Source organism: Homarus americanus, unplaced genomic scaffold (assembly GCF_018991925.1).
Source record: "Homarus americanus isolate GMGI-L3 unplaced genomic scaffold, GMGI_Hamer_2.0 scaffold39745, whole genome shotgun sequence".
Lineage (NCBI taxonomy): Eukaryota > Metazoa > Arthropoda > Malacostraca > Decapoda > Nephropidae > Homarus > Homarus americanus.
Window position 1 is genome coordinate 463,102 of NW_024714068.1, and position 26,148 is coordinate 489,249.

The 26,148-nt window shown below is 35.0% G+C and overlaps 1 protein-coding gene across 1 annotated transcript in view; it reads right to left on the reverse strand.

Annotated features, from left to right (window-relative positions):
- The window catches only part of LOC121875542 (protein sidekick-like), a 48,301-nt gene that overhangs the window by 15,089 nt on the left and 7,064 nt on the right, over positions 1–26,148 (reverse strand). Inside the window, exons 8-31 of the mRNA XM_042380126.1 lie at positions 25,839–25,907; positions 23,976–24,095; positions 23,622–23,777; positions 22,649–22,878; positions 21,740–21,935; positions 21,204–21,389; positions 20,432–20,610; positions 17,053–17,311; positions 16,444–16,635; positions 16,028–16,224; positions 15,300–15,509; positions 14,393–14,647; positions 13,692–13,923; positions 9,105–9,233; positions 7,607–7,777; positions 7,121–7,301; positions 4,958–5,173; positions 4,308–4,533; positions 3,920–4,114; positions 2,885–3,049; positions 2,351–2,720; positions 2,039–2,157; positions 934–1,093; positions 180–203 (exon numbers count right to left, since the gene is read on the reverse strand). Coding sequence (XP_042236060.1) covers positions 180–203; positions 934–1,093; positions 2,039–2,157; positions 2,351–2,720; positions 2,885–3,049; positions 3,920–4,114; positions 4,308–4,533; positions 4,958–5,173; positions 7,121–7,301; positions 7,607–7,777; positions 9,105–9,233; positions 13,692–13,923; positions 14,393–14,647; positions 15,300–15,509; positions 16,028–16,224; positions 16,444–16,635; positions 17,053–17,311; positions 20,432–20,610; positions 21,204–21,389; positions 21,740–21,935; positions 22,649–22,878; positions 23,622–23,777; positions 23,976–24,095; positions 25,839–25,907 — 4,437 coding nt within the window. The remainder of the gene's footprint in view (positions 1–179; positions 204–933; positions 1,094–2,038; positions 2,158–2,350; positions 2,721–2,884; positions 3,050–3,919; positions 4,115–4,307; positions 4,534–4,957; positions 5,174–7,120; positions 7,302–7,606; positions 7,778–9,104; positions 9,234–13,691; positions 13,924–14,392; positions 14,648–15,299; positions 15,510–16,027; positions 16,225–16,443; positions 16,636–17,052; positions 17,312–20,431; positions 20,611–21,203; positions 21,390–21,739; positions 21,936–22,648; positions 22,879–23,621; positions 23,778–23,975; positions 24,096–25,838; positions 25,908–26,148) is intronic.

A 26,148-nucleotide genomic window follows, 5' to 3' on the forward strand; every position in this document is an offset into this window, starting at 1 on the left:
GTACAATATAGAGAATACAAGCAAATACTGATGGCATGATTAACATAGGACTCACTGGATAAACTAACAACACTATGTACCAAAATATTTGATCTCTTACTTAGTTAAACAAAACAGTAGCAGGTAAAATGTTAAGCAAGAAACAAACATAGTTACATCATCGCACCCCCTATACTTACACATCTGCCATTCAAAGCTGGCGGCTGTCGGGCAGGCGAGGAGGGTAAATGTACAAAAGAAGAGAAGAAAAACTTAGAAAACCACCACCATAAACAGCCAAGATAACCTAGCTACAGTGGAGTGCTTGAACACTAATGCTTCAGGATATGTCTAAAAATATAGTCATCAAAAGGTAAGTCCATCTCTTTGTCATGAGAAACTAAGGGGTCCTGACTGACAAGTTAAGGTGCTCAAACTATGGAAGGAACCTTAGACACCATGATCAAAGGGATTAACTCTATTTCTGATCAATATTACTTTCTAAACACACCCTATATTTCATGCATATTGAATATTGTTACTGCAAGGATGTAAAGATAGGCAACAATACTTGAAATCAGGAATACCATAAATATGCTCAAAACTATATATAAAAAACTCAATTCATACACAGTGCTCACATAAAATTATTCTTGTATAGGTGCAATATTTCACTAAAACACAACTTTAACAGGAAAGTGATTTTTTAATAATTGTGACTATATAATGTATATAGGAAAAGTGCAATGCATTTTGGTTTTTGCCAGGCACAATTAATATAATTTCATGCTCCTGATAGATAAGCAAGGTCAAATTAATTTGCAATACTACATTGCATCAAGATTTAAATAATAATTTACACATAGGACTCAAGTGTTTAAAAATTTACACTTTTATTAATTTTGTGGGGTTACATCTACTAGTGTTAGCTACTATACAACAATAATCACTTACCAATTTTTCTTGCCTCAATGTAATAACCAAGAATGGAGCCTTTTCCCGAGTGACTATTACGCCAATGTAAAGTAACACTAGACACTGTCTTGGTTAGTGTTAGGTCTTTTGGCCGTGATGGAGATCCAGGCTGAGGACCCGTTGTAACATTTGCTTGTACCTGGTAGTAAGAGAATGTATTATACATATAATTTATAGACATGAACTATAATGAAATATAGAATAAAACATTTATTTTTCAAGACAGTTACAAGCTTACTACTTTCCCTGAACTTTCCAATAACTACACATCTTCATTAAAACTATTGATGAAGACCAAGAATATGTCCATTTACTCGGATTCAAGAGGTACAGTATATTTAATCCTTTTCTACATACACACAGTAAGATATTAAAAGGCAAACAAATGGGATAGTTGTCAACATTTTAAAACATTTATCTAAATTTGATCATTATTACTTGTAACCCCTAAATGGCAGATAAGATTCCCTAATCCGTAAAAACCGGAAAGTAAGGAACATGAAATTTTCGGTGATTTTGGCCGCTGTCCCAACAGCTAACATTAATTAATGTTTGCTGCCATTTAAGAGTTAAAAAGAGCCTCTTGTTAGATAAAACACAACCTTAGCACACACTTCTACACTCCTCCACTGTAAAATCCTGTTCTCTGTCTAAATCAAGCTCCTTAATCTTAGCCAGCACTCAATTCAGCAAACATATTTAACACCTCAGGTTCCTATGGAGAAGGCTCTCCCTGATAGGCTAGTACCCTGTCAGTTTGGTGCAGGGCTGCAAGAACTCAGATTTTTTTTTACTGGACCCTGGGATTGAATGCAAGCCAGAAGAAAGGTGAACTGACATCTAACCATTCCACTGCTGAGGTAGTCCCCAATATTTTTTTATCTAAATTATTGGGGGTTTTTATATTGATTGTTTATAAACATACAAACACTGACAAACATATAAATAAAATGAGAACAACATTCCCTTCAGTGTGTAGTAAGAAATCTATAAGATTTAATATTTCCTTAAATAGCATAACAAACATACAAAAATGGCTGTATGCTATGATCACACAAAGTTTTCTTAATATAAAGGAAGTTACCTCTGGACCATAATCAATGGTCTGTGCTCTAACACTAAACACATAGGCAACCTCTTCTTCTAGTGACGTCACCAGTAAGTAGGATGTTGTTACTTTTTGCTTCACTTGCTTACTGAAATCTGTAATTATATAAGACAGGTTAGCAAGAACCCTAACGTTATGTGGAAAATAGCATTTCTGATACAAATTATTGAAAAGTCTTTAATTTCATAATTCTGTATCAACAAGCATTACCAATAAATATACTAAAATATTTTACATAAATCAATGTTATTTGCAAGGAGTTAGTGTAACATATAACAAATGACTCACTTTCATCAGGCCTTGCAGTTTCATATGTCACAAGATATCCCACAATCTTCCCATTAGGTCTTGTTGGAGCATTCCAAACCACTTTTAGGCTATTCATTGTAATATCAGTAAAGCTTAGATTGGTAACAGGTCCAGGAAGATCTTCTAGTGTCCTGGAGTACACTGGGTCAGATTTGGGGCCGTCCCCAGCAGGATTGAAGCATAAGATGGTTATAATATATCGTGTATACATTTCCAAATACAGGAGTTCATAATTTGTAGTTGAAGCTCCAACTACTTCAACCTCATCAGAACCTTCTGGGTCTTTTTCACTTCTATAAAAGATCTTGTAGCCAAGAAGTTCTCCATTTTTGTCTTGTTCTTCAGGAGGCTGTTATAAAGAAAAATAAGTAACCCCTCTCACTTTTATTACAACCGCTCATTAAAAACTTATCCCAGGCTAATTCAATCACTTATTGTAAATGCATTAATTCAATCAACATAAAGAAAAGAATAAAATAACAAAACCAATATACAGTATTTCAAAAGACTTACCTCCCAAGAAATCTTTATCTCAGTAGATGACAAAGCTTCAGTCTTTACATTCTTGGGATTGCCAGTGGGCACAGCTTCTCCCACATACACAGTGATGGGGGCAGAAGAAGGTGACTCTCCCTGTGCATTAAATGCCACCACCAACACTTCATAATTTGTATCCATCTGTGGAAGTAAACATATAATACATATACTTCACTCCCAGTTAAATTACATGTCTTTCCATGATATTACAGTCTCCATATGTTACCTTTTCTAATAATATGATACAGGAATATAACAGGAATTTTTTAATAGTGGCTTAAAAATACCAGGTTTGATTGACAACAAACTCTAATATAGTGCAAACATCTGAAAGTACAGTACTGTACTGTATTACATATACAGTATAAGAATACTGTATATATAAAATAACCTTGTTTGGTACCAACATTTGAGCTTGGAAGAGATACTGGTAACATTTTTAAAAGGTGCAGATAATTGTGTCAGCAACTGATAAAAGACTTCACATATGTCATTTATGTCTGTATACACTCACTAACTTTTCCTAATTTTCACTCATTTTGTTATTCACTCACCAAGCATGACAACTATCCATTTTATGAAAGCAAAGGTGAAATATTGATATACAACAACGGTAAAAGTACTCACAAGAGAGAGATTAATTTCAAAGTTTAATCATGAGAAGGACAAATGGAGAACTGGAGAAATACAGATACTGTACTGCATGGTCACAGAGATGAAGGAGAGAGTTTTGAATTTATTTTAGATAAGAAATTTAAGATAAGCTCAATCAGGCAGTGACACATCAGAGGATTCAGAATGAAGCAAAAGGACAGAGCAAGGGAGAATGTGGGCTTACAAAATTGTGACAAGGACAGGTGTTTAGATTTGTTTAAGTAGAGAGCCTCAAGGAGCAGACACCTGGTGGACAGTTTAACTTAACATGCTAGATACACTATAGATACCTGCTGACAAATAAAACTCCTCTACTACATATAATGGGCATCGTGTAGTCTGTGAAGCAGTATTTACCTCAAGATCCTCCAGTACAACATCTCGGGCTAAAGTGTTCTTCAGTTCCTTTTGTTGCATGCTAAAAGCTGTGGGGATATCCGACATCTGCCGGTATTTTACCCTGTAGCCACCTGTCTTGTCATCTCCGCTCCAGGAGTTTGGGAAGAGGGGTGTCCATTCTACCCGTACACTCTTTGTTGTTATAGGGATAACCTGGCAAACAAAGTCAAATATGAATAAACTAACTACCAATTTAATTTATATACTGTATATATATAACATCATTGCTTAGCTAAACAAAAGGCAATGACTTTTTTTATAATATGTTACCTCATTTTCCATCTCTATCAACTCCTATTAAATGATACTTAAAAATGGCTTGTTATCAGCACTGTAATACACATACCTTAATATCAGTTGGAGGTTCAATGGGTGCAGCTGGCAGAGTCCTGACCTCCACACTACCATCACTCCAGCCACTTGCTCCTATGTCATTTGTGGCCCGAAGCCGAAACTTGTAAGCAGTAAAGGGTTTAAGATTTTCTGCAGTATAACTGTTACTTGAATAATCTATTCTTTCATCAATAGTCTGCCAACCACTATTTCCCTCAGTATACTGAACTGTGTAGTACCTGTAGAATACAAAATGATACAATTAAGTTCATGAATAAATTTTGGAGTACAGTATTGTACAGTGAAACCTCAATTTAAAGGACTATATGGACAGAAAGGTTTGCTATATCAAAGGTTTGTTACATATGAAACCTCCATCTAACGAACTACTGTATGTAGAGGTGAAAGTCCGTAATATCGAGGGCCCATTAGATGTGAAGCCTCTCATCTAACGGATTATATGGAGAGAAAAGCCCAGTAATGTCAACAAAGGATAAAATAACAAGAACTATGCTGGATATTTTTAGGAATTCATGATCTATTATGTAGGACATTACGTACAATTAATCTCTAATGGAATATTTTGATTTTTTTTACTGTATCAGAGAAAATAACAGAACTTTCAATAATCAAACAAATATTTAAAAATACTTATGATCTCACCTGATTGGGGCAAACCCATCTCTGCCAGGGTTCCAGGAGAAGGTAATAGTTCTTGAAGTGATTTGTGAATGGGAGATAGAGGGACGGGAAGGAGGTGCAGGCAGCTCCCTATTGTTTGTCGTGTACACAGGAGCTTTCAAGGCCTTGCCATAACCTAGCCGTGTGCGAGCACTCACCAAAAACATGTAATAGCTTTCAGGCTTTAACTCAACAGCCCTGCAAGGATAAATTGAATTATAAATAAAGAATAGATAATACATTTTGTCATTTATAGTTTGCTTCCATGTCTGTATATACAGTACAGTAGTACAGGTAAAATTAATGGCAAGAAAAAAAAAGGCAACCTGAACTAGAATGTAATCTCAACCATTGCGTGGTAAAATAATGGTACGGTATCAACAGTACGTATACCAAGATTTGGAACATAATCCCAGAGATCGGGAATTTGGCTAAAATGATAAGCCTAATACCTTAAAAATATTTCTACTGAAATACTATTTTACATGCTGGTTATGGATCTGGGTTCAGACTTATAAAATTCAAGTAATTAGTGTTAATAAATGAGCATTGAATTAATTTAATACATACAGAATAATTAAAACTTCATATAAGTTGTGCCTGTGTGTTTTAAATAGCCCTGATATGCATTTTCTCGGTAATATTGACTACCTTTATGCTTTCAACACGTTAATTTTTCATTTCCAGAGAAAAGGCATTCTGTTGCGAAAATGACATCCGACTTATGAGGTCAAAATGTGAATTTTGTTCAAAATTCACAACTTCTTCAAAGACCCTAAGCTTTTGTTTATATTGTGCTGTACTATTACAGTATTATTTAACATATTATGCGGGGGTTAGGCTCTCAAAATGGCCGCGAATCGCCAAATCCGCGAACAACATTTTTACTTGTGTACAAAGAAATGTATATTCTCTTTATGTGTTTCCCCTTAGGACAATTATTTCCTTTACCTGTAGTATTGTATATGTGTGTGTGTGTGTGTGTAGACACACACACACACAAAACACATACAAACAAATAATAAGGGGAAAATCCTCTCACAAATAATCAGAAACAAATTTATTAAAAATGTGACAATGTAATCTCAAGTCCGTGCTCTATTAATAAAGTACTGTAATAGAGAACGGACTTGAGAGTAGACTGTTAACTTTTTAATAAATTTGTTTCTGATTATTTGTGAAAGTATTTTCCCCTTATTATTTGTTTGTATGTGTTTTGTGTGTGCGTGTGTCTACACACACACATATTTACAATACAGGTAAAGGAAATTACCGTCTCTAGAACGAATGGCACCCTGTCCTGGCCACGAAAATGCCAGCAACTTTAAACCTACCCACAGACATTCTTGGGTACATCCAGGGTGTCATCCGCGATTAACCGAGAACCGCGAAGTAAAAATACACGAACTTGGGGGGCCCTTTGTATTAGTGGTGTAATATAAGTAAACAACATAACTGTTTACTGTGCTGTGGCTACGTAGTGCCTGATATGAATACAAGGTATAATTAGTATCCTGTAAATGTTCATTAATAACAATGTACAGCAACTTACTGTATGATACAGCTGTACAGAACTCCTCCAGGAATAAAGTCCAGAAGCCTATAAAGATTCTGACTAGCTTTGCCTTATTTTTCAACTCACTTGTTTTACTGTAAACTGTGCCACTATTGTAGCAACTATCTGATCCAACTACAACTTCCTACAGATTTAAATTTTAGCAAAAGTAAAGTGTAATGTTTATATATTATTTTTTCATTTATATTTGTGAACAGGTGAAACAATTGAAATCCATTTTTTACATGTACTTATCTATCCAAGTGTGCAGTAAAAATATTTTACAGTAATTAATAAGGTCACAGAACCAAACATAGCCACAATCCACCAACTGTTGCATCTTAAAAAGAGGGTTTACTGTATGCAGTATGGACATAGTACATGTATAACCTAATCCAATGAGAGACAAATTGCTAGGCATTAACATACCTAGGTATAAAGCTAGACGTCGCATTCTGGATTGAACAAAAAAGAAGTTATTGTCAGCATTATGTTTTTTACTACAAGCCAAGATCATATGAGAATCAAAGCAAACTCCTTCATTACTTGTATACTGTAGTACTAAATAAATAAAAGTTAAATCTATTTACTTGTAAGTGCGCGTAGTTGGCCCAAACTCCAGGGTGTTGTTGACGTCTGTGCTGTCAGCCAGGTGGTAAACAATGGAGTATGCAGTTATCTCCCCATTTGGTTCTTCAGGGACATCCCAGATGATCCGGGCATACGTGAACGACACATCAGGGAAGGAGATTTCAGATGGAGGTCCAGGAACTGATGGAAAAGTAATAAGAGGAATGAATACATTACAGTCACTAATATAATCAAGATATAATCTAAATATGACTACTGCATTACATAAGACTTTCATAGAAAACATGTACAACTGGAAACCAAAATCATGGATAAATTGATACATATATGCAGTTGTACACCAATGTCTATATTGTAGCCAAAGACACAAATCTTACAAAGATGAGGCAAAGTCAGTGCTGGCAAATAGAGCAACTGATTTAATATACTGTGCATGTAAAAGTGTCACTGTTTCAATACAATGATAATAAACTCTTGTTGATTACCATCTTCGTGAGTCTGCACCAAGAGAGGAGGAGTGGACAATGCCCCATCACCTAACCTGGTATAGGCTAACACTTGTACCGTGTACTGGTAATACTTCCGCAGCTGGGTTATGGTCGCAGCGAAGGTATTGTTGTTTGGGATCACCTTTTCTTGTGGCTTCATATTTTTACCTAAAACAAAACAAGAAGAAAATCAACCATTTCAAAAAGAACTCATATTTTACTTAAAATAGTACAGTACAGTCATACCTCTTATAGTGCTTCCTCTTGCAACAGTTTCCTTATAGAGATCTTTGTCCAGGAAGTATTCTTTATATAGTGAAAATAAAACAAAAAGTTATAAAAAAAATATTAAAAAGTTCTGTGCAGGCTGGCCAGTTTCCAATTCTTTGTCTTGGTTTGCTTACACCAGTGAGTTCATCACTTTTTATTTTTTACCTGATTTCATGTTTGTTTTTTGAAGACTTCAGATCTAAGTTAGCTGTAATAATGTCAAAGGATATTAATTAACACTAAATACTCAAAGTATGTCGAAAACTAGCTTTGTATGAAAGTTGAAGTAACTACAAATTGTGACCACTTGTGGTCGAATATCAGGTACAGAGTTAGGTGTGTGTGTAAAAAAAAAAAAAAAAAAAAAAAAAAAAAAAAAAAAAAAAAAAAAACTTTTTACGAGAAAGTGAAAAGAAGCATGTTTAAATAGCAAAGTCAGCATATGTTAGAAATGCTAATAATGTAAAAGTAATAAAGGCATAGGAATATGCCACAGACTGACATCCTCACTAATATCCTTAATTTCTCTCACAATCTGCCAAATTTTTCAACTTGAGTAAACATCATAAATACTGCATAATACACCACTTGTACCACTTAAACAAGTTTGTTTTCCTTTTCCCATTTTTTCAGAGAAGAGATGGCATATGAGGTCAGAACATAGATCTTATTCAAATTTCATACACAGCTACTCCTTAACTCACACAAGATGAACTTATACAGAAGTTGTAGGATGTTTTTGTCTTGTGTTACCAAACTACTGTATATCTTATATAAAAACAAAAAAAACAATATTGTGACAATTTATCTGGATTAAAAATATTGAACTTTTTCATATATACTGAACAATGTTCAGTACTGGATAAATTTTTCGAGATTTGTTTTATAATGAAAATCTCCCTACACTGCATTGGCTGCTCACCAATTAATTTGGAATAGAGAGGTCATATTGTATATCCTAGATTATCATCTTATTTACACTTGCAAACTCTTTCCTGGTATAAGTTCACAAAACTCAAAAGCCAACACAGTTTCTCCCTTCATTTGCCATCATTCAGTGTGTTGAGCTGCAAAAACAGATAACCTCTTTTGTTAATGACCTTTTAACCATTTCACTCTCTTAAATCATATCACCAAGTTATCATCAGCTTTGCACAATGTCTCATCTTCCTCCCACATGTTTACTTTTTATTTGTATTTCCATGTACAGGTAATTAAAACTCACCAACATAGACCACTTTGTATCCCTCTATGATACCATTCTGATGAATCTTGGGCACCTCCTTCCATCGCACCACAATTGTTGTTGAGGATGTTGCATTGGCACTAACACTGTCTGGTCCAGCACTTGGAACTGAAAATTGCAATTCTAATTTCAATACTAGAAACCAATAAAAAATTCCAATGAGCTTGTTTGGAATGATATAAGAAGATGTGGTGGTTTAACATGTTTACAGCGAAAATATGGCTTACTTTTGACTGTGTAAAATGAAGTCAATTATCATCCAAGGACAATTAGACAGTTATTATCTTATCTCAAATGCACTATGCAAGGCCCTACTGAGGTACAGGCATGACATGCTAACATGAGTTACTGGTAGAGGCACAGAGAAACAGAGAGTTGACAAAGGGAAAAGTAAAGGTATCTGGACAACTGCAAATCGGGGAAAAATATCAAAATTCACAGGAATATCATCTCCAGAGCTTCTACGGGTAGTGACAACACAACCTACCATGTCACTTGAAGTAAACTACTGTCAAGGATAAGCATTACACATCTCAAAGAAAACCAAGACCTTAGTCAGGTGAAAAAGCTGGAAAATTACTTAAACATTTCAAATTACTTCTGTATCAACCACATCACCTGAAGCAAGATATAAATACAGAACATATTAACAAAATCATCAGTAATGGAAGTGAGAAAGAAGCAAGAGAACAGAACAGCTACTGGTATATGAACAACCCAGTGGAATCATTACAAAAGTATATATTTCTTAAAAGTGATGCAAAGATAAACCTACAGACATCAATAAAGAAAGATGATTGAGAAGCATTATATTAAACACCTCAAAAAATAATATGACATGAATGACATTCCTATATTATAAAGGAAACTGTGTACAGATAAAACACCTATAACTCAGAATGATCATTACTCAGACTCCATTTTAAGTGAGTAAATTACACCAAATAGGGAAATTTTTAATAGCAAAGAGAAGGACAATTACACTAAAGATAAATAAGGTTAAATGGAGTGAAACAAGCTTGTAATTCTAAATTTAAACGTATGTGTGGGTTGTGATGCTGTGGCCATCATATATGAGAGTACAGTTTTGATCAATTTAAGTATTATCCTGCAAAAACTATAGGCAACATATTAATAAGTCTTTTGAGCACTAAATGTACCCTATCTATTTATCTGTCTGTCTATCTGTCTGTCTGTCTGTATCTATCTGTTTTTTATCCACCTTCTATCAGTCTGTCCATTTGTTTGTCCATATACTGTACTACATCTAATAATTACCAACTCATTTTTTTTTACTTCATTCAAACCTCCCAATAAATAACATGTACTGTTACCAGGGATATTGACACAGGGATATTGATGCTGTATTTGACAAAAGGTTTAGGAATGGTACTGTACATTATTTCTAAAAAGTTTAGCTAAATCAACTCCAACAATCAAGTAATATGAAATAAGCAAGAGGAGTTTATGAACTGGGTGAACAACAACACAATTTGGTCAATCTTGATAAATGTGTAAAAATCTAATTTGCATATATTTTCAGAACTCCATTGAGAATTGAAACTGAAATACTAACAGATTCTTCTATTTTATACTCTGTAAAAGTGGGGTAAATTCTGATTTTAGATAATAGAGACTGCACTACACAATCAGAAAAAATTTGATATCCGTATTTCAGTTAAAATGCACTCAAGAACATTGAAAATATACCGGATGGCTGTAGTGATGTTGTTTCTGAGCACTGCACAGTATTTGGTTGACACTTGATAAATAGGAGAAGTAGAGTAAACGCCCTCTCTCTCATTGTGAATGAAGGTACTACAAGTATCTTGTTTGGTGACATATAAAAGGTATGTTTAGAGGTTACCTTATACTGTATGTTCTTAATTTTTCCATTAATCTTATATTTCACTGCTATCCAGAACTGTTACTTTTTTCATCTGAAACTTGATGCTTTATTTTTACTTCTGTTTTTAATTTATTTTCATTATTTCCATTATAGGTTTATATTTCTTCACATACAGTATTTTTATTTCTCTGTGTAAGTAGGGAGGGTTTCACTGATGTGATAGTCAAGCCAGAAATAAAGAGGTTTACAGCTCTTTGGTCGTTCACAAGTGAAGGACAGTGATGGCTAACAGCTAAAATGTTTGCATACAATTCTTATGAACCACCCTCATCTAGTTGCCATATATTTAATTTTTGTTATGAATATCACAGTTTTCCTAAAGACCTATAATGTGTTGGCACCAAAATGCTTAGAATATCACACAAGCACACACTTAAAAGTTTCCCTGCCAGGTTTATATTTTGTCCTGATGTGTTTAAAAATCCTACCAATTAATTTATTTAATTTGAGAAGCAGTGCTATTTCAACATACTATGACCTTGAACACCATTCCTCAGCTGATAATAATAGTACAGTATCTCTACTACTATACGAGTATGCAACAATGTTTCTTCAAATCCCAAACTCTCCCGACCTTCCCCAGAAATTTGGAGAGGGCCATGTCTCAAAGGTATATTGTGAAAATTCCTGAATTACCTCATGATACCTGAAAATTATATACTTTACCAAATACTATTCATGTTCATAATTTTGTACAAGAACTAAAAATAAACAAATAAGTAAATAAAAAATGAGGACTAGGTAGTGAAAAATGTATGACAAATAAGATTCATGGAATGGACCACAACTAATGTCAAACAGTCAAACTCGAGAGAAATAGTTATATCAAGGACACACCATAAATACTAGCACAGTTAATAATAATGAGAAAAAATAAATAAACATTCAATTGAAATAAACAGCAAGTACAGTGAACACTATTCACTCTAATTATCACCAGATAATACTGAAAGACATGCAACTTGTAGTTCAGTATATATGACACTAAGTAAACAAAGATCAGTGCAAACCAAGGAGACACACACACGTCTAAGCTCACAATGCTAACCGAGTGCTGCTATTGGAGGAAAATTTACGTACCCCTTAGTAACTTTAGTTTCCTGATTAAAGCTGTTACACCGAGAAACATGAAAACAATTTTGAAATCCTGTTAATTCTGCCATACATGAGTATTTTCCAGTGATTCACTAGTCATTAGTTATTACAATTTAAATTGTTATTATTTATTTAAATTTAATTTGTATTTTGTCATATCTTCTCCTAAATTACAGTAGCAGTAACTGGTGCTCACATAATCCTCCACACATTTATCTGTCACTAACCACTGCCACACTCCCAAGTGTTAACACTCAACACAATTGCCTGTAAATGTTTCCTGAAAATTTTTGCAAGTGAAGCAGTCACCCCTTGCTTACACTGTAGATATAAGTAAAAAGAAAACTACTCCATCAAGTACACCTAAAAGATAACTTAAGATCAATAGATAAAAAATAAATCATTGAAGGTGCTATAACTAAAGATAATAATAACAAAATAAAAGTTTGTAATATGTTGAGCTGAAATACAGAAAACATTATGTTTTGTAATATTCAATTGACTGTTAAAGTAAATTACAACTACATGAGTGACGGACAAAATGTAGAGAAAATTGTGAAATCCTGTTTTACACGTCATTTGTTGAATGATATACGGGCTATAAAAAAGGTCATGGAATATAATACAGACTTCTGCCTTTTGTAAAATAAGACATTTTATCTGTCAAAAGCTCAGGTTCAACTCACTTAAACAAGAAATTAAAGGAGAGGTGAATTACAAGTCAACTGTGGACAAATGAGTAATAAATATGAGGAGCTCCAGACCATAACCTGCTAAGAGCCATATATCACTGGGTAAGTCAGAGAGCCAATTGGGAACATGTATTATGTGGGTGAGTCCTCTGAAAAGACTATTGTATGTCACACATTCCTACCTGAACATTTCCTCCATTTTCAATTTTGGCACTAAGCAGATTATGGTCCAGAGCTCCTCATATATATGATAGAGCAAATACAAGCACTATGGCTAAACAAATGTAAGGTTCAGAATTGTAATGCTTGCCTCTTTATATTTTCAAAATTGAAAAATCTGAAAATTTCTCATATTCTGTTTATGATCATAATAAACTTTATAAAAGTCCAAAAGTAAATGGATTTACAGCACTGGCTATGATGACTTGAAACCCAATATACTCATAGATGAGCTACAATAAACAAATGCACTTTGAAATACTGTACTGCACAGCCACGTGGAGATTATAAATGTGATTAAAGTTTTGATGTTAGTTCAATTGACTGAGTGGTGTGGGATCCAGGCAACAAAGAATGTCCAATACCTCATTAACCTAAGCATGTTAAAATCACTTATGTGTCTGTTCCTGTAGTATCTATGTAAAACACTTCTAACTTGAACTTTAGACATACAGTATATCATATGAATGTGTCTTAATTACACCAGCCGAGATGAAGGGAAAAGCATCAATTGAAAAAAGGCTAATTTATCATAGGTTACCAAGAATATCCTAACTGCTGTATAAAGTTACGAGAAGGAACAACATGTCACTAGTTCAACATTAAATAGTGCAAGTTATTATTACATATGTGAAAAATACAAAAGCTTACCTGACTCTCTAGTTCTCTCAATAGCAACAGGAGCCAAAGATGAAGGGCCAATATCATTTACAGCAACCATTGTCACTTCATAAAGTGTGTATTCTTGTAAGTCTACCAGCTGATGTGAGTTGGCAGTGTTGTCGTATACAAAGTCTTCAGAAAAGTCACATTCACATCCGATTGGTCGATAACGAATGCGGTAACCCTGAGGTGCACCATACCACTCAAACTGCTGCAGTGGCTGTAATGGAGGATATCATATACTGTACAGTACTTGTTAAATCACTTTTCATTATATTACAAAAATTTAATGCTGTAATAAGTGATAGTGCATTTAAAATTCATAAGAAAAACAGAATGTAGAGTAATGAAGAAAAGTCTTAACGCCTCTCTTGCTGCTCCCCAAACCCCATGATTCAGATTCATGAACTTGAGGCAGTTAATACTGACACATTAATCTGTCCACAGATGCTTTGGGTTTAGGATTCTGAATCTGCGGGTTTGTATTGAGGTTTTAGCATTTAATTGTTACCCAAGACAGCAGCTTTTAAGATTTGGGATAAATTTACTTTTTCTGGTAATGTGAGTGAGCCAAGGACAGTGATGGAAATGAAAAAGATTACAAAACTGTTCTTTAGAAATTTGTTAACCATAACTATAGTCCACTCCTTATATGCTATGTGACAAACAGTACATTAGACACGACTTACTATCCATCGAACTCGAAGCTGAGTGGAGGACATAGCTCTCACGGTCATATTTGATGGTGGATGAGCTGGCTCTGCCTGGAGGGTTTGGAAATCTGGTGATGACTCAGAGGGGGATGATGCTCCAACTACATTGTTTGCAATGAGTCGCAGACGATACTTAGTATATGGGATGAGGTTTTGAACTGTAATTGTGGAGGCATCTGGAGCAGAAACATCATATATTGTTTCCCATGTGCTGCTACGAGAAGACTGTGCCTGAAAATATAAAAACATATTGTGTGTTAAGAAAACAACTGTGTGAGTTCAGAAAAATAAGTGAAGGTTAGTGGTTGTGGTAATCAAGTGTTTGAACTTAAAAACACGAGTGAAAATATTCAAAAGTTAAAACCTTTGTTCTGGCATTTATGAACCTAGAAGAAACATATGAAAAAGTATATAGAATATGACTATGGAAGTAATGAAAATGTATGGGTTAATGGGAAATTACTGGATGTTGTCATGAATCTTCATAAAGGGGTGAAGCTATGTAAATAATTTTTCAGGAAAAGGAAAACTGGTTCTCAGAGTAATGTAAATAAATAATCATAATAATTGAAGCCCTACACAAAACTGAACTTATCGCCATAATCAAGGAAACCATTATTAACTCTACTTAGAGCCTAAAGCTTGTTTTTTTATTTATACTCTTTTAATAAACACAGTTGCTACCATTCATCCATTCTCATAATTAGTCCTTGCTCTAGCCTAGCATCAGCCATCAGCAGTAAGCCCTTCCCCAAAATCCCTCCATTTCATGTTCTCCAGTCATTAAAGAACACTTCCCAGATAAGTTTAACCATCATGCTCTCTTCATACAGCTCCTTCAATAAGTCACTATTCTCATGTCTGGCAGAATCCTTCATCTTACCTGCACAGTCCACGTGGATATAGAAGCATTTCCATCAAAGCCCGGGGTAAACTGAAGCACCACAGAAAAAGCCTGAATGTTTGAGACAGCCAGTCGGGTTGGTGGCTCTGGTAAAACTGGTTCAACGCCTGACTGAAGTGTTGCTACCACTGGTGTGCCTGGTCCTACAGAGGTCCAAGCATACACCTCAAATGTATAGAAGGTTGTTGCCTGTTGATGGAAAAATAATAATAATAATGATTGTTAGAAGTGAATAATTTTACAGAGAATGGCATGCTTTCATACTTTTCAAAGTGAAGAAATAACAAAGCACAATTACAAAATAAAATACAGATATAACAACTTCTGTTACACACAATTCTTTAAGGCAGATAAATCATACCCTATCAATGTTCACTAAATTTAAGCATGACAAACGATGACCTCTTGCATCATGATCACTTAGACATACTACAGCTACCCTTAAAGGACACTATATAGTGTTGAAAGCCAATACTGGACAATTTGAAGGTGATACAAACAATATGCACATTTGTTACTGCATTAGTTTTAATGACTGGATGCTTGTATTAACTTAAAAATTTAAGCACTAGTGATGTTAACACTCAGGGACATATACAGTTTAACATTAATTATAAATCCAAAATTCCTCTTTCACAAATGTTAATCCAAATACAAGACCAACTATTAGTAAATTCTAAACCTTGTCCAAAAGATGATAAACTTACAGACAGTTCAGTAACCAAGTATGTTGTAACATCAGCAGTCAAATTTTGAACAATCTTGGTGTGAGGAGAGTCCTTAACCATATAGGAGAGGGTGTAGCCCTTCAGGATCCCATTACTTTGGTCGGGTTCATCCCACAGCACCCGTACTGACCGATCACTTACATCCTCAAACTTCAGGTTCACTACTGTATCTGGGACTAGAAAGATACAAAATAAGGACATTAAGGTTAATTTTAATCACAAAAGAAAAACTAAAAAAATTCCCCCCCATCACCAATAAATACTGTATTAACCTAGGAGTATTCCATAACCCCTTTCAAAGTCTGTAAAGAATACTCATACACTAAATAATCTGAAAGATGAATTACATCTCTTCAATACAGTATTCATTAAAAGTACATTAAAGCTTAACTTACCATCTTCAAGTGTTTGAAGCTTTATTGGTTGGGAGCGCTTGCCATCACCAGGATGTGTGAAACAGAGGACTGTGAGATAATACTCTGTGTATTTGTCTAAGTCAGTCAGTTCTGCAGATTCATTAGCATCTGGATATGGATTTGGAGGAACTGTCAAAGTTTTATCTGGTTCAATGGCATCCTCTGGTTCATCTGTAAAGTAGTATAAAAGTGAATATTGATAAGATTTTACATATTTATCTTCAATTTGTTTTTTATTCTTGCTAAATGTATTCAAAGCATACCTTATAAAAGTATTTATTTCTATGCACTACTAAACTAGACGAAAATTGGAGAAGTTTATATTGGAGCTGTCCTGTTGTGAATGCTGGAGTTACCTTATTAGACAAACCCATGGATAGAATATATGGTAATCTTCAGGTCTCGGTATGAAAACCTAACACTTGTTCTCCAGGACTGCTTTACCACTCAACATTATCTTGAACTAATTACATGACATTTTTTATTTATTTATTATTATTATTATTATTTCAACCCTAATAAAAAGATATGAAGATGAGAACAAACACAATCCAGAAGAGTCTAATATATCTTGAAGGTTACACTCACTTCGCCATGCTTGTACTTTATAACCCTGATTAATTCCGTTAATCATCCAGGGATCAGGTGGCTTCCATGATACTTTGATGGTGGTTGAACTGACAGCAACAGCCTCGACTGCCTTGGGTGGGGCTGCTGGTATCCCCTCCTTGGTCTTGAGTCGTATACTGCGTGAGTAGACACCAACGCCCTTGATGTTATATGCAGCAACTTGGATCTCATAATCTTTCCATATTATCAAACCTCCAATAAGATAGTTGTGTTGGTTCTGGAATTGGAAAAAAATATAGTAGTATCAGGTACATATACTGTGTATTACTTTCCAGATGACATTAGACACATTTCAATGTTTTCTGTTACATCAAGACATGTACTAGTGGTAATACAGTACAGTGAACATTCTGGAAAAGATATCAACATGTTTTTTACCATCTATTTCATATTAATCCATCTTTCTAAATATTTGTCTACTCAGTCTTCTTAGATCTAATTCTGCACAACATGCTAACTAGTTGGTTATTTATGACTATGTTGCTAGTTTGGTACAGCCTCTCTCTTCTTTCTAGTGCTTAACATCTAAAACTAATCATCTAATATATACTGGACATGCCTCTACCTCACAACACTCAGAGTCATACCTTATACTTGTGGCCAACAACGAAGCGTTGCACAGTCTTTAAACTCTAGTTCAGAAATGAAGACAAAATATGAAATAATGAAAATAACAAAATCTTTTAAAAAAATCAGCACAGAGATGGCAGTCAAATTAGACAGATCAAATAATAAAGATACAGCACCATAATTATGGCAATGAATACAAAATAAAAAACAAATAAGCCCAAGAAGATGGAGTACTGTAAGGCAGGATATATAATGAGGTTTTTATCAGCTGGAGTATTAACTCATGGTGGAGGATAACCATTAATAACTGTTGGACCCATTATGCACAGTAAAAGATTTTCTTAGTCTATGAACAAAGATTAAATCATAGTATGGCCAAGAATCACTGTGGAGTCTACCCCTCATTATCTCATCCTAGAAAGGTGACTGATATAATGATTGTCTCCACCTTCATTTAACAGGCATACAACAATCTAAAAATTCAGTGTACAGTACAGTATTTAAGATCTCAATCATGCAGTGCAGTGCAGTGTAAGAAAGGAACAATAAACTCTGGATATGTCACACCGATGTACGTAATGCAAATGGTGTTTCAAAATTGGTACATCAATTTAGGTACTAACCGGACTGATTCTAAATGTGGCAATCCCCCAAAGAGGAGAATTCCCCAGGAGGATTGAGGTGCCAATGATACACATAAGTAGTTGCACAAAAAATACATCAGCACAAAACATGTACCTGGTAAGGAAACACAGAGGCGCACAATATTTGGCATGATTTATCAAATTTTGAATTATACAGTATTGCAAGTTTAAAACTGGGGTATATGCTGACCCCCAAGCCTCATTATAGGGCCATCAAAATATCCAGTGAAGCTACTATGTCATTTCTGAAGATACAGTGAGAACAAAATCTGATACACACTAGAGAAGAATTCAACCAATAAACAAGCCATGATTCTTGCTACCACTTGGTGTCTCTCCTCAGTCCGTATCTAACACCCAAACTTAATTCCTTAAGATAAAAAGCTTCTTCATTTACAAAAGTTAATCTGGCTAAATAATAATTCATAATTATTTTCCATAAAGTTTTCAGTAACAATGGTGTGTACAGAGTTCACCTTCTATCCATCTAATATAAATAATAAAATATCAATACATAAAAAAAAAAAAATAATAATCATGCATCAAAACTGAAATATAGTTTGAGAAGATCATGTGTGCCAGGGTACATTACACAAATTGAACATTGCCATACATAGAATTAAAAAAAAAAAAATTAAACATAGCTGCAAGAAATACTTTTCATAATCAAAACATTCCACCAACATACAAAGATTATCAAATAGTCATTGAGAAAACAGAAATCAAGCCATACGCAAAGTACAGGTGACCTAAATGTATAGTTCAACACTGCTATTTAAGGACCATGTTTCTTAACACTCAGGTTCATATGCTAGAAAGAATTCAAAGGAGAATTACAAGACTAATCCCGGGCATTAGGAACCTTGAGTACAGAGACAGGTTAAAGCATCTTAATTTGCACTCCCTCGAGAGAAGTAGAGTGAGGGGCGATATGATCGAGGTGTATAAATGGAAGTCAGGGTTAAACAAAGGTGACATTACAAAGGTACGTACTCAAACTATCCAACCAGGAGCGAACTCGAAACAATGGTCTTAAATTAGACAAATTTAGATTTAGGCGCAAAATAGGTAAGGATTGGTGCGGAAATAGAGTAGTGGACGAGTGGAACAAGTTACCAAACATCATCATTAACTCAAATATGCTGGATAGCTTCAAACATAGGTTGGATGGATATATGAGCGATAGAGGTTGGGTGTAAATGGGACTGCCCAGTATGGGCCAATAGGCCCGCTGTAGTTTCCTCCAGTCGTGTGGTGTGTTGTGTTGTGAGGTACCGGTAGTACTGTTCATTGTTCCTAGGGCTTTTTCCGAGCTTTTGAAATTTTGGGATGATGGGAGCAGATGTTGCAACTTGCACCAATATAGTTTACTGAAGTGCTGATAAACTGTTTATATATACTGTTGTTTATGCCCCCCCCTACCCCCCGCCCACAAAAAAAAAAGATATAATGTATCGAGTTAGTACAGTCACTCAATAAACTATCTCTACTTGGAGGGGGTTGATGAATTTCAGAATGAACAGTGACTCCTGTTGCCTAGATAGGGTTGTCCGTTGTGTCATTTTTTCAACACATTTTTGTAAAGATAGTTTTTTGAGTGACTGTACAGTACAGTACAGGTGTATGGTTTTGGTGATGTCATTTATGTACTGCATGAAGATAAAGTGTGTGTCCAATGCAATGCCAAAGTTTTTAGAGTGTTTATCTAGTGGTAGCTGTTGGTTAAATAGTGTACTGTATGGGTGAACTTTAAGACTCGAGTCTATCTGGGGATGAAGAATATTGTGGTAAATTCTGAAGGTGATACTGTCACAAAGTTGTGAGTGAGCCATTGATCTAGTTTGTGTATATATTCTTGAAGTATGTTGGTGGACTGAAGAGATTTTACATATTGGGAGGCTATTGCTAAGTTGGATAACCAGGAGATTCATAATGTGTTTGGAGGAGCTTTAGGGAAGCAAGTTGAAGAGAGTCAGAGAGAGTACAGAACCCAAAGGAACCTATTTGGAAAGATTCTGAAGCTGGATAGAGAATAGATGTGCTTGACATGAGGTCAAAGCTAAAATTTATATACATACAGTACTGTACATGTTATATTAAACTAAAGGTTAAAAATCACAAACCTCTTTGGTAATGTTGCGGTAGTACCACTGTGAATCCTTATATCCCCACAGTCTGTAGCGCACCATGTAGCCAAGAACCACCCCATTCCTCTCTTCCTCAGGCGGTGCTTCCCACTGGATCATAATTTCTGCTGAGGATCTGGGAGAGCCAACCAACCCTTGGGGGGGCCCAGATGGTGCTGTAGAAAAATAAACAGTATTAATTATAACACCAGAGAAGATAGAAAACAGAAATGTAAAATTCTTTCTCAAAACAGATCCTAATACAGTAAATCCCCTCAGGTTCATGCACTGAGAGCTTGCATTATTGGCTAGTTCATACTGCTAACCTTATGATACAACCGACTTTGTCCATGAAAAATAACTTTGGATTACTAGTACATTGTATACCCCTCATGACACCCTATTTTATGTCTTGTTAAATGAAGTTTTCTGGGGTTCATTTTGTCCCAGTACATTTTATAAATATATTTTCACTTCAAGAAATATTTAGTCAGTTGGATTGCCACAAACACATTACCTTGTTGGTATATTAACACTAAACCTAAATAGTGAGTAAAAACAAAATACCGATGGTATAAAAAACTACAAATATTAAATAAATTACATCAACTAGAATTAAGCTATCAGACCTCAATATTATATAATGATTTATTACCTTATTATTCTAACCAACAAAATTATCTTGCCCTTTATAGAAGTATATTTATTCATTCGTGTATTAATTTGGTGTACTGATACTATAGTGTTAAATAAATTCTACCCCACACACCTTCCTGGGGGAGGATAACTGTGTTGGATGGTTCAGATGGTGATCCCTCTCCAACATTATTTACAGCCGACACTCGAAACTGATAGCCTGTGGAGGGTCGGAGGTCCCCTACTATAGCCTCATTAGCTGCAGCACTCACATTAGTCAGCACCGTCACCCAGTTCAGACCTAAATCATCAACTACTCCTGCAAAATCAAGAATGATAATTACAAAACTGGAGGGAAGTTCCATCACTTCAGGTAGGTTTGTTCTTTCAGTCATAATGAGTATGTAAGAGCTTACTTTATTTGTTCAGGGTTGTTTACTTTTTACTTAAACAATTCCTTGAACTAGAGAAACTTTAGCAGTCCCAATCAGTTTATATGAATGCATTATAACATTTAACAGAATTTAACAACAAACTTTAGGAACTACTAAATCCAGAGACAAAATATTTTCACAGATAATTTCATGACTCTAAAAGTTCCAAACATTTGAGAATTATCATTAACTTCAATTTATCTATAAACCACCATCATATAAGAACTCAACAAACCTTCTGTGGGAACTTCTCTTTTCTGAATGATGAATTTTATTATCGGACTATTTCCGTCAAACGTTGGAGTCCAGGTGATTTGCACAGATTTTGGGAAGCGAGGAGTGCGGGCAGCCTGTACACCAGTTGGGGCGTAAGGCAGCTCTATCACCTCTAAGCGAGCAGATCGAGTTTCATTTCCACCAGACGATATGACCTAAAATATACCATAAAAGTTTGAGAGTAACGCTACATTATACAGTATTGCATATCTAAAGTTAAAAGCTTGAATTGATGGCATGACAGTGATGATCTGAGTGAGAGAGTTAGTGAAAGACATAATAAAAATTGTGGGTAAAATTGAGTGCCAGAAGTGAATGAAAATAGAAAGACAAAGCTAGAAATGGGAAACGAGAAATCATATAAATTTAAATATAGAAATTCTTAAGTAAACGTTAAAATACCATACACACTTGTTAAAATATTTAAGAACATTGGTTTGACTCCCAAAAGGAAAGATATTGCCTTCTTTTCATTTTTCATATCACAATAAGAATTCAAAAGGTTGAGACACACAACAGGAGCTAAACAACCCAAGTGAAAAGTTACCATAAGAGTTAGAGGAAAGGTGCAGTGGTAATAAATGAATGAACAGCAACTTTAATTAACTTTCTCAATAATAATCTTTTATATCTTCCATTTGTGTTCAGATTTTCCTTCTTTAGACTACCAATAAATTTCAGCTAATTAGTTAAAAACCCAAGTACAGTATGCTTAAATTTTAATGAGTCTCAAATTTCGTGGATAAGAAACAATAAAAAATCTATAAATAACACAGGTACCACCTTGTCTTAGTGATCAATCAAATATTTGAGAATTCTACCCCAAAGAGTTCTACAGTATTTACACATCAATATCAGATGATCTTACCACACAAGTGTATAATCCAACATCTGCTGCCCTAACTTCCTGTATCTCCAGTGTTCCATCTTGTCGCACACTGATGCGAGGACTTCCCTCAGGATCAATGGCAATATTTCCATTAAACCATTGGACTTGGACTGACACTGTAGGAGCATGGGACACCTTACACTGCAGTGATGCTACTCGACCTAGTATAACCCTCGTGTCCACTGGCGGCTGTGATATTTGTGTTTTGACTGGAGAAAAAATCGTATTATTAGCAATGGTTATAAAATCTTCCTAATATAAATTACATGTAGTGAGTCACTGTGAGTGTGGGTCAAATTAGCTGACAATATGAATTATAGGAACAGTATAAACTGTACTAGTATTTACATGTGGCTTGTAGAGTATCAACACAACAAAAAACTATGATAACACTTGCAACATATGAAGTGCAGGTCAAGGCAATGTAGGGTAAGAAGGGGTGGTGGAAGAGGTGAACAGGGTAGGAAGTCAGCAGTCAAGGGTGGTGGACAGGGTCTTTTGGGGCACCTTTTGATTCTAGTAGGTCAGGGTAACACATGATCACTGGCTGGCCTAAGTCCAGATTTTAAAAAGTTCTATTAGAAATTTCCCTTGTAAATGAAGATTTATGAATGCCCGTAACTGGTTTACTTCAGCTAAATCACAAAAATAACATCAATATTAGAATAGAACTTCCCTTTACCATGCATGTTCACTAAGCATCAGTTAATGGAATAAAAGTAACAGACAATATCTTTTAAGGTATCATTGAGATGCTACAGGGGCCACACTACTGTGAATGCTGGAAACAATAAAAGATAGAATGATTAACAACATTTACATACAATTGATACCACAATGTGTTAAACAATGGAGTAATAAACTTATAACTTTCCAGTATCTTATAAAACACTGTATTACAAATGACAATCAGTGAAAAATAATGTCATCTTAACACTTCCCAGCCACTCACCTAGGATGGAGAGCCAAGCATCACCTGACACAGTTCCCGCTTCATTGGAGCGAAGGCAGGTGTATTTCCCCTCATCCCGTGTGTTGACACCAGCTATCAGCAAATCTCCTGAACTGAGAATCTGATAGTGACCATTTTCCACCAGCTCTAAGTCATCTGCAACATAACACAATACAGTAATGAGATAACCTGTTTTACATCTGAACATTCTCGTCTCTAAACTGTATACAGGGTATTCAAGAGGTACATTACAAAGACTAAGTCCATATTGTAATTATATCTAAAAATATATAAATATAAAAAATTATCAATAAAAACCTTGTATTTTCATGAACTGAAGGTCACATGTCATACCATTATACAGCCAGGTAACATTGGGCTGAGGAGCTCCACCTGCACGGCATGAAATTGTAGCATCCTGGCCATCCAGCACAGTCATGTTCTCAGGCGTCATCACCATAAGGGGAGCAGAAGCTACCAGACACAATAAAGGGCATGTTAGAGTAATGTTGCACCTCCAATAATGAGAAAAGACACAGGCAAAATGACCAATTTCTTTTTATTGTAAGAATTAAACAGAATTTTTCTAACAGTAAGAAAATCAAAATGCGGTAGAAAATTTTTTATATACTGTACCATTACATTTAACACAACTTAACACATCAAAATAACATTGTTTTGCAAATTTAGTTTCCTTTAACCTTAAAAACAAATACCATTTGGATAATGAATCGGGAAAGCATGAAAAATAATCAAAGCTGACACTGAGCACACACTCACATTAACTTTTTAAGAATTTTCAAGATAGAATCTGATGAGACATACATGAGGAATTTCAAGCAGTAACACTCATTTCATCCTGGAATATCAACCAAACAAGCACACCAATCAACACACCAGTCTTTTAATATTTTTATTAGTGGATCCAGGAGAGGATGTGGGGGTGGACCACAAACTGTTTTTGTAAAGTCCCATATTTTTCCTTCAAAGAATGTTTATGATTTTACAAGTTCAGGTACTGTGCAAGTGACAGTTCTCTAAAAATTGATACAGCTCATAGGTTTCCCTTCCTCTGGGATTAGAAGACAAAGAAAGCACTATAGTGTACATGTAAATTTCCAACACATTTTTTACATCTCTTTTCCTAATTAAAGTCCTGTATCCAACATCAGGGTCACAATCATTTGAAATACAAAAATAAATATATTAACTAATTACCACCAAATCAAGTTATCATGACATAGGTTTAATTCTCATAAAATATATTAAAAACTTAAGTGCTTCAGTTAAGCACAAAGAAGTAAAATCTTCATCAAATTTATACAACATATCAATACTAATTTAGTAATACAGACAATTACAAGCTCACAAAGCTAATAATTACAAAAATATAAAAATAAACTATATACACACTGACACACACAAAAGCAGTAGGTACTGTAGTACATTAATTATATATAAAAAATATTAAAATGATACATGTGGTCCTTTAGCATGTACAGTACACCGAGCAAATTATTAACACAAATATATCTGTCTACACTTACACACAAAATATATTGACAAAAAGGTGGATACTCTGTATTGGTTTTTTATCTACCATATCAATCTATCTAAGTCACTATGGTGTCTCTTTCATCTAATAGGTGATGATTAAACAGATACTAACTAAAATGTAGTGAAGTTAGTAAACACTATGGCTCAGTTGTAACACTCTGGACTCCCACGACTGTACAAGAAACACAGGTTCAGTCCTAGGGCCAGTCAGGGTTGGTGGAGTGTTATTCTGCTGTGGTGTATGCTGAGTTGGTCATTAGCCATCTCAGTGTCTTGAGCTAACCTAACCCTTCTGGCTTGGGGGCTGTTACCTTACAAATTCAAGGGAGACGACAGAAAGGATGTTACCTATGATGATCAAGATGCCATGTTCTTTTTTAGCCAACATGCAGCATTATAATCATTACATCTCGAATGGCTCACAGTGCTATACCCTGTACTGTCTCATTACTGCAAACACACTATAAAAGACTTATTATTACTCCACTTGGTGTCCAAGCTCTTTAACACCATCCACTGATTATGCTTTACTGTTTCATCACCTCAGCCAAAACATGCATAGATAAAGAAATAATCTTATACCACAACCTGAAGCTAAAGTGCAGGAGTAAGCAAAGAATGATTATAACATGCACATGCACTTGTTAGTACAGATCTTACGATACTGAACAAAGGCCCTCGATTTCAAGGACCTGTGTACACGATTAGAAGAAGGATCGTCCCATCGCGCTGCCAGGACCCCACAGTTAATGTCATTCATGGAAGAATTACAGGATATCAAAGCATTAGGTTATGATATAAAATACTGAAAAAAAGCATTTATATGAATGGATCTGAAATTCTTGTCTTTATAATATTTATGATGTTTACAGGACTACTTAATACAAGGATAATCATCTCACAATAATGACAGAATTATCCAGCACTGTGACGATGAAACATGCAATTCTTATGTATGTGTTATGTGTAA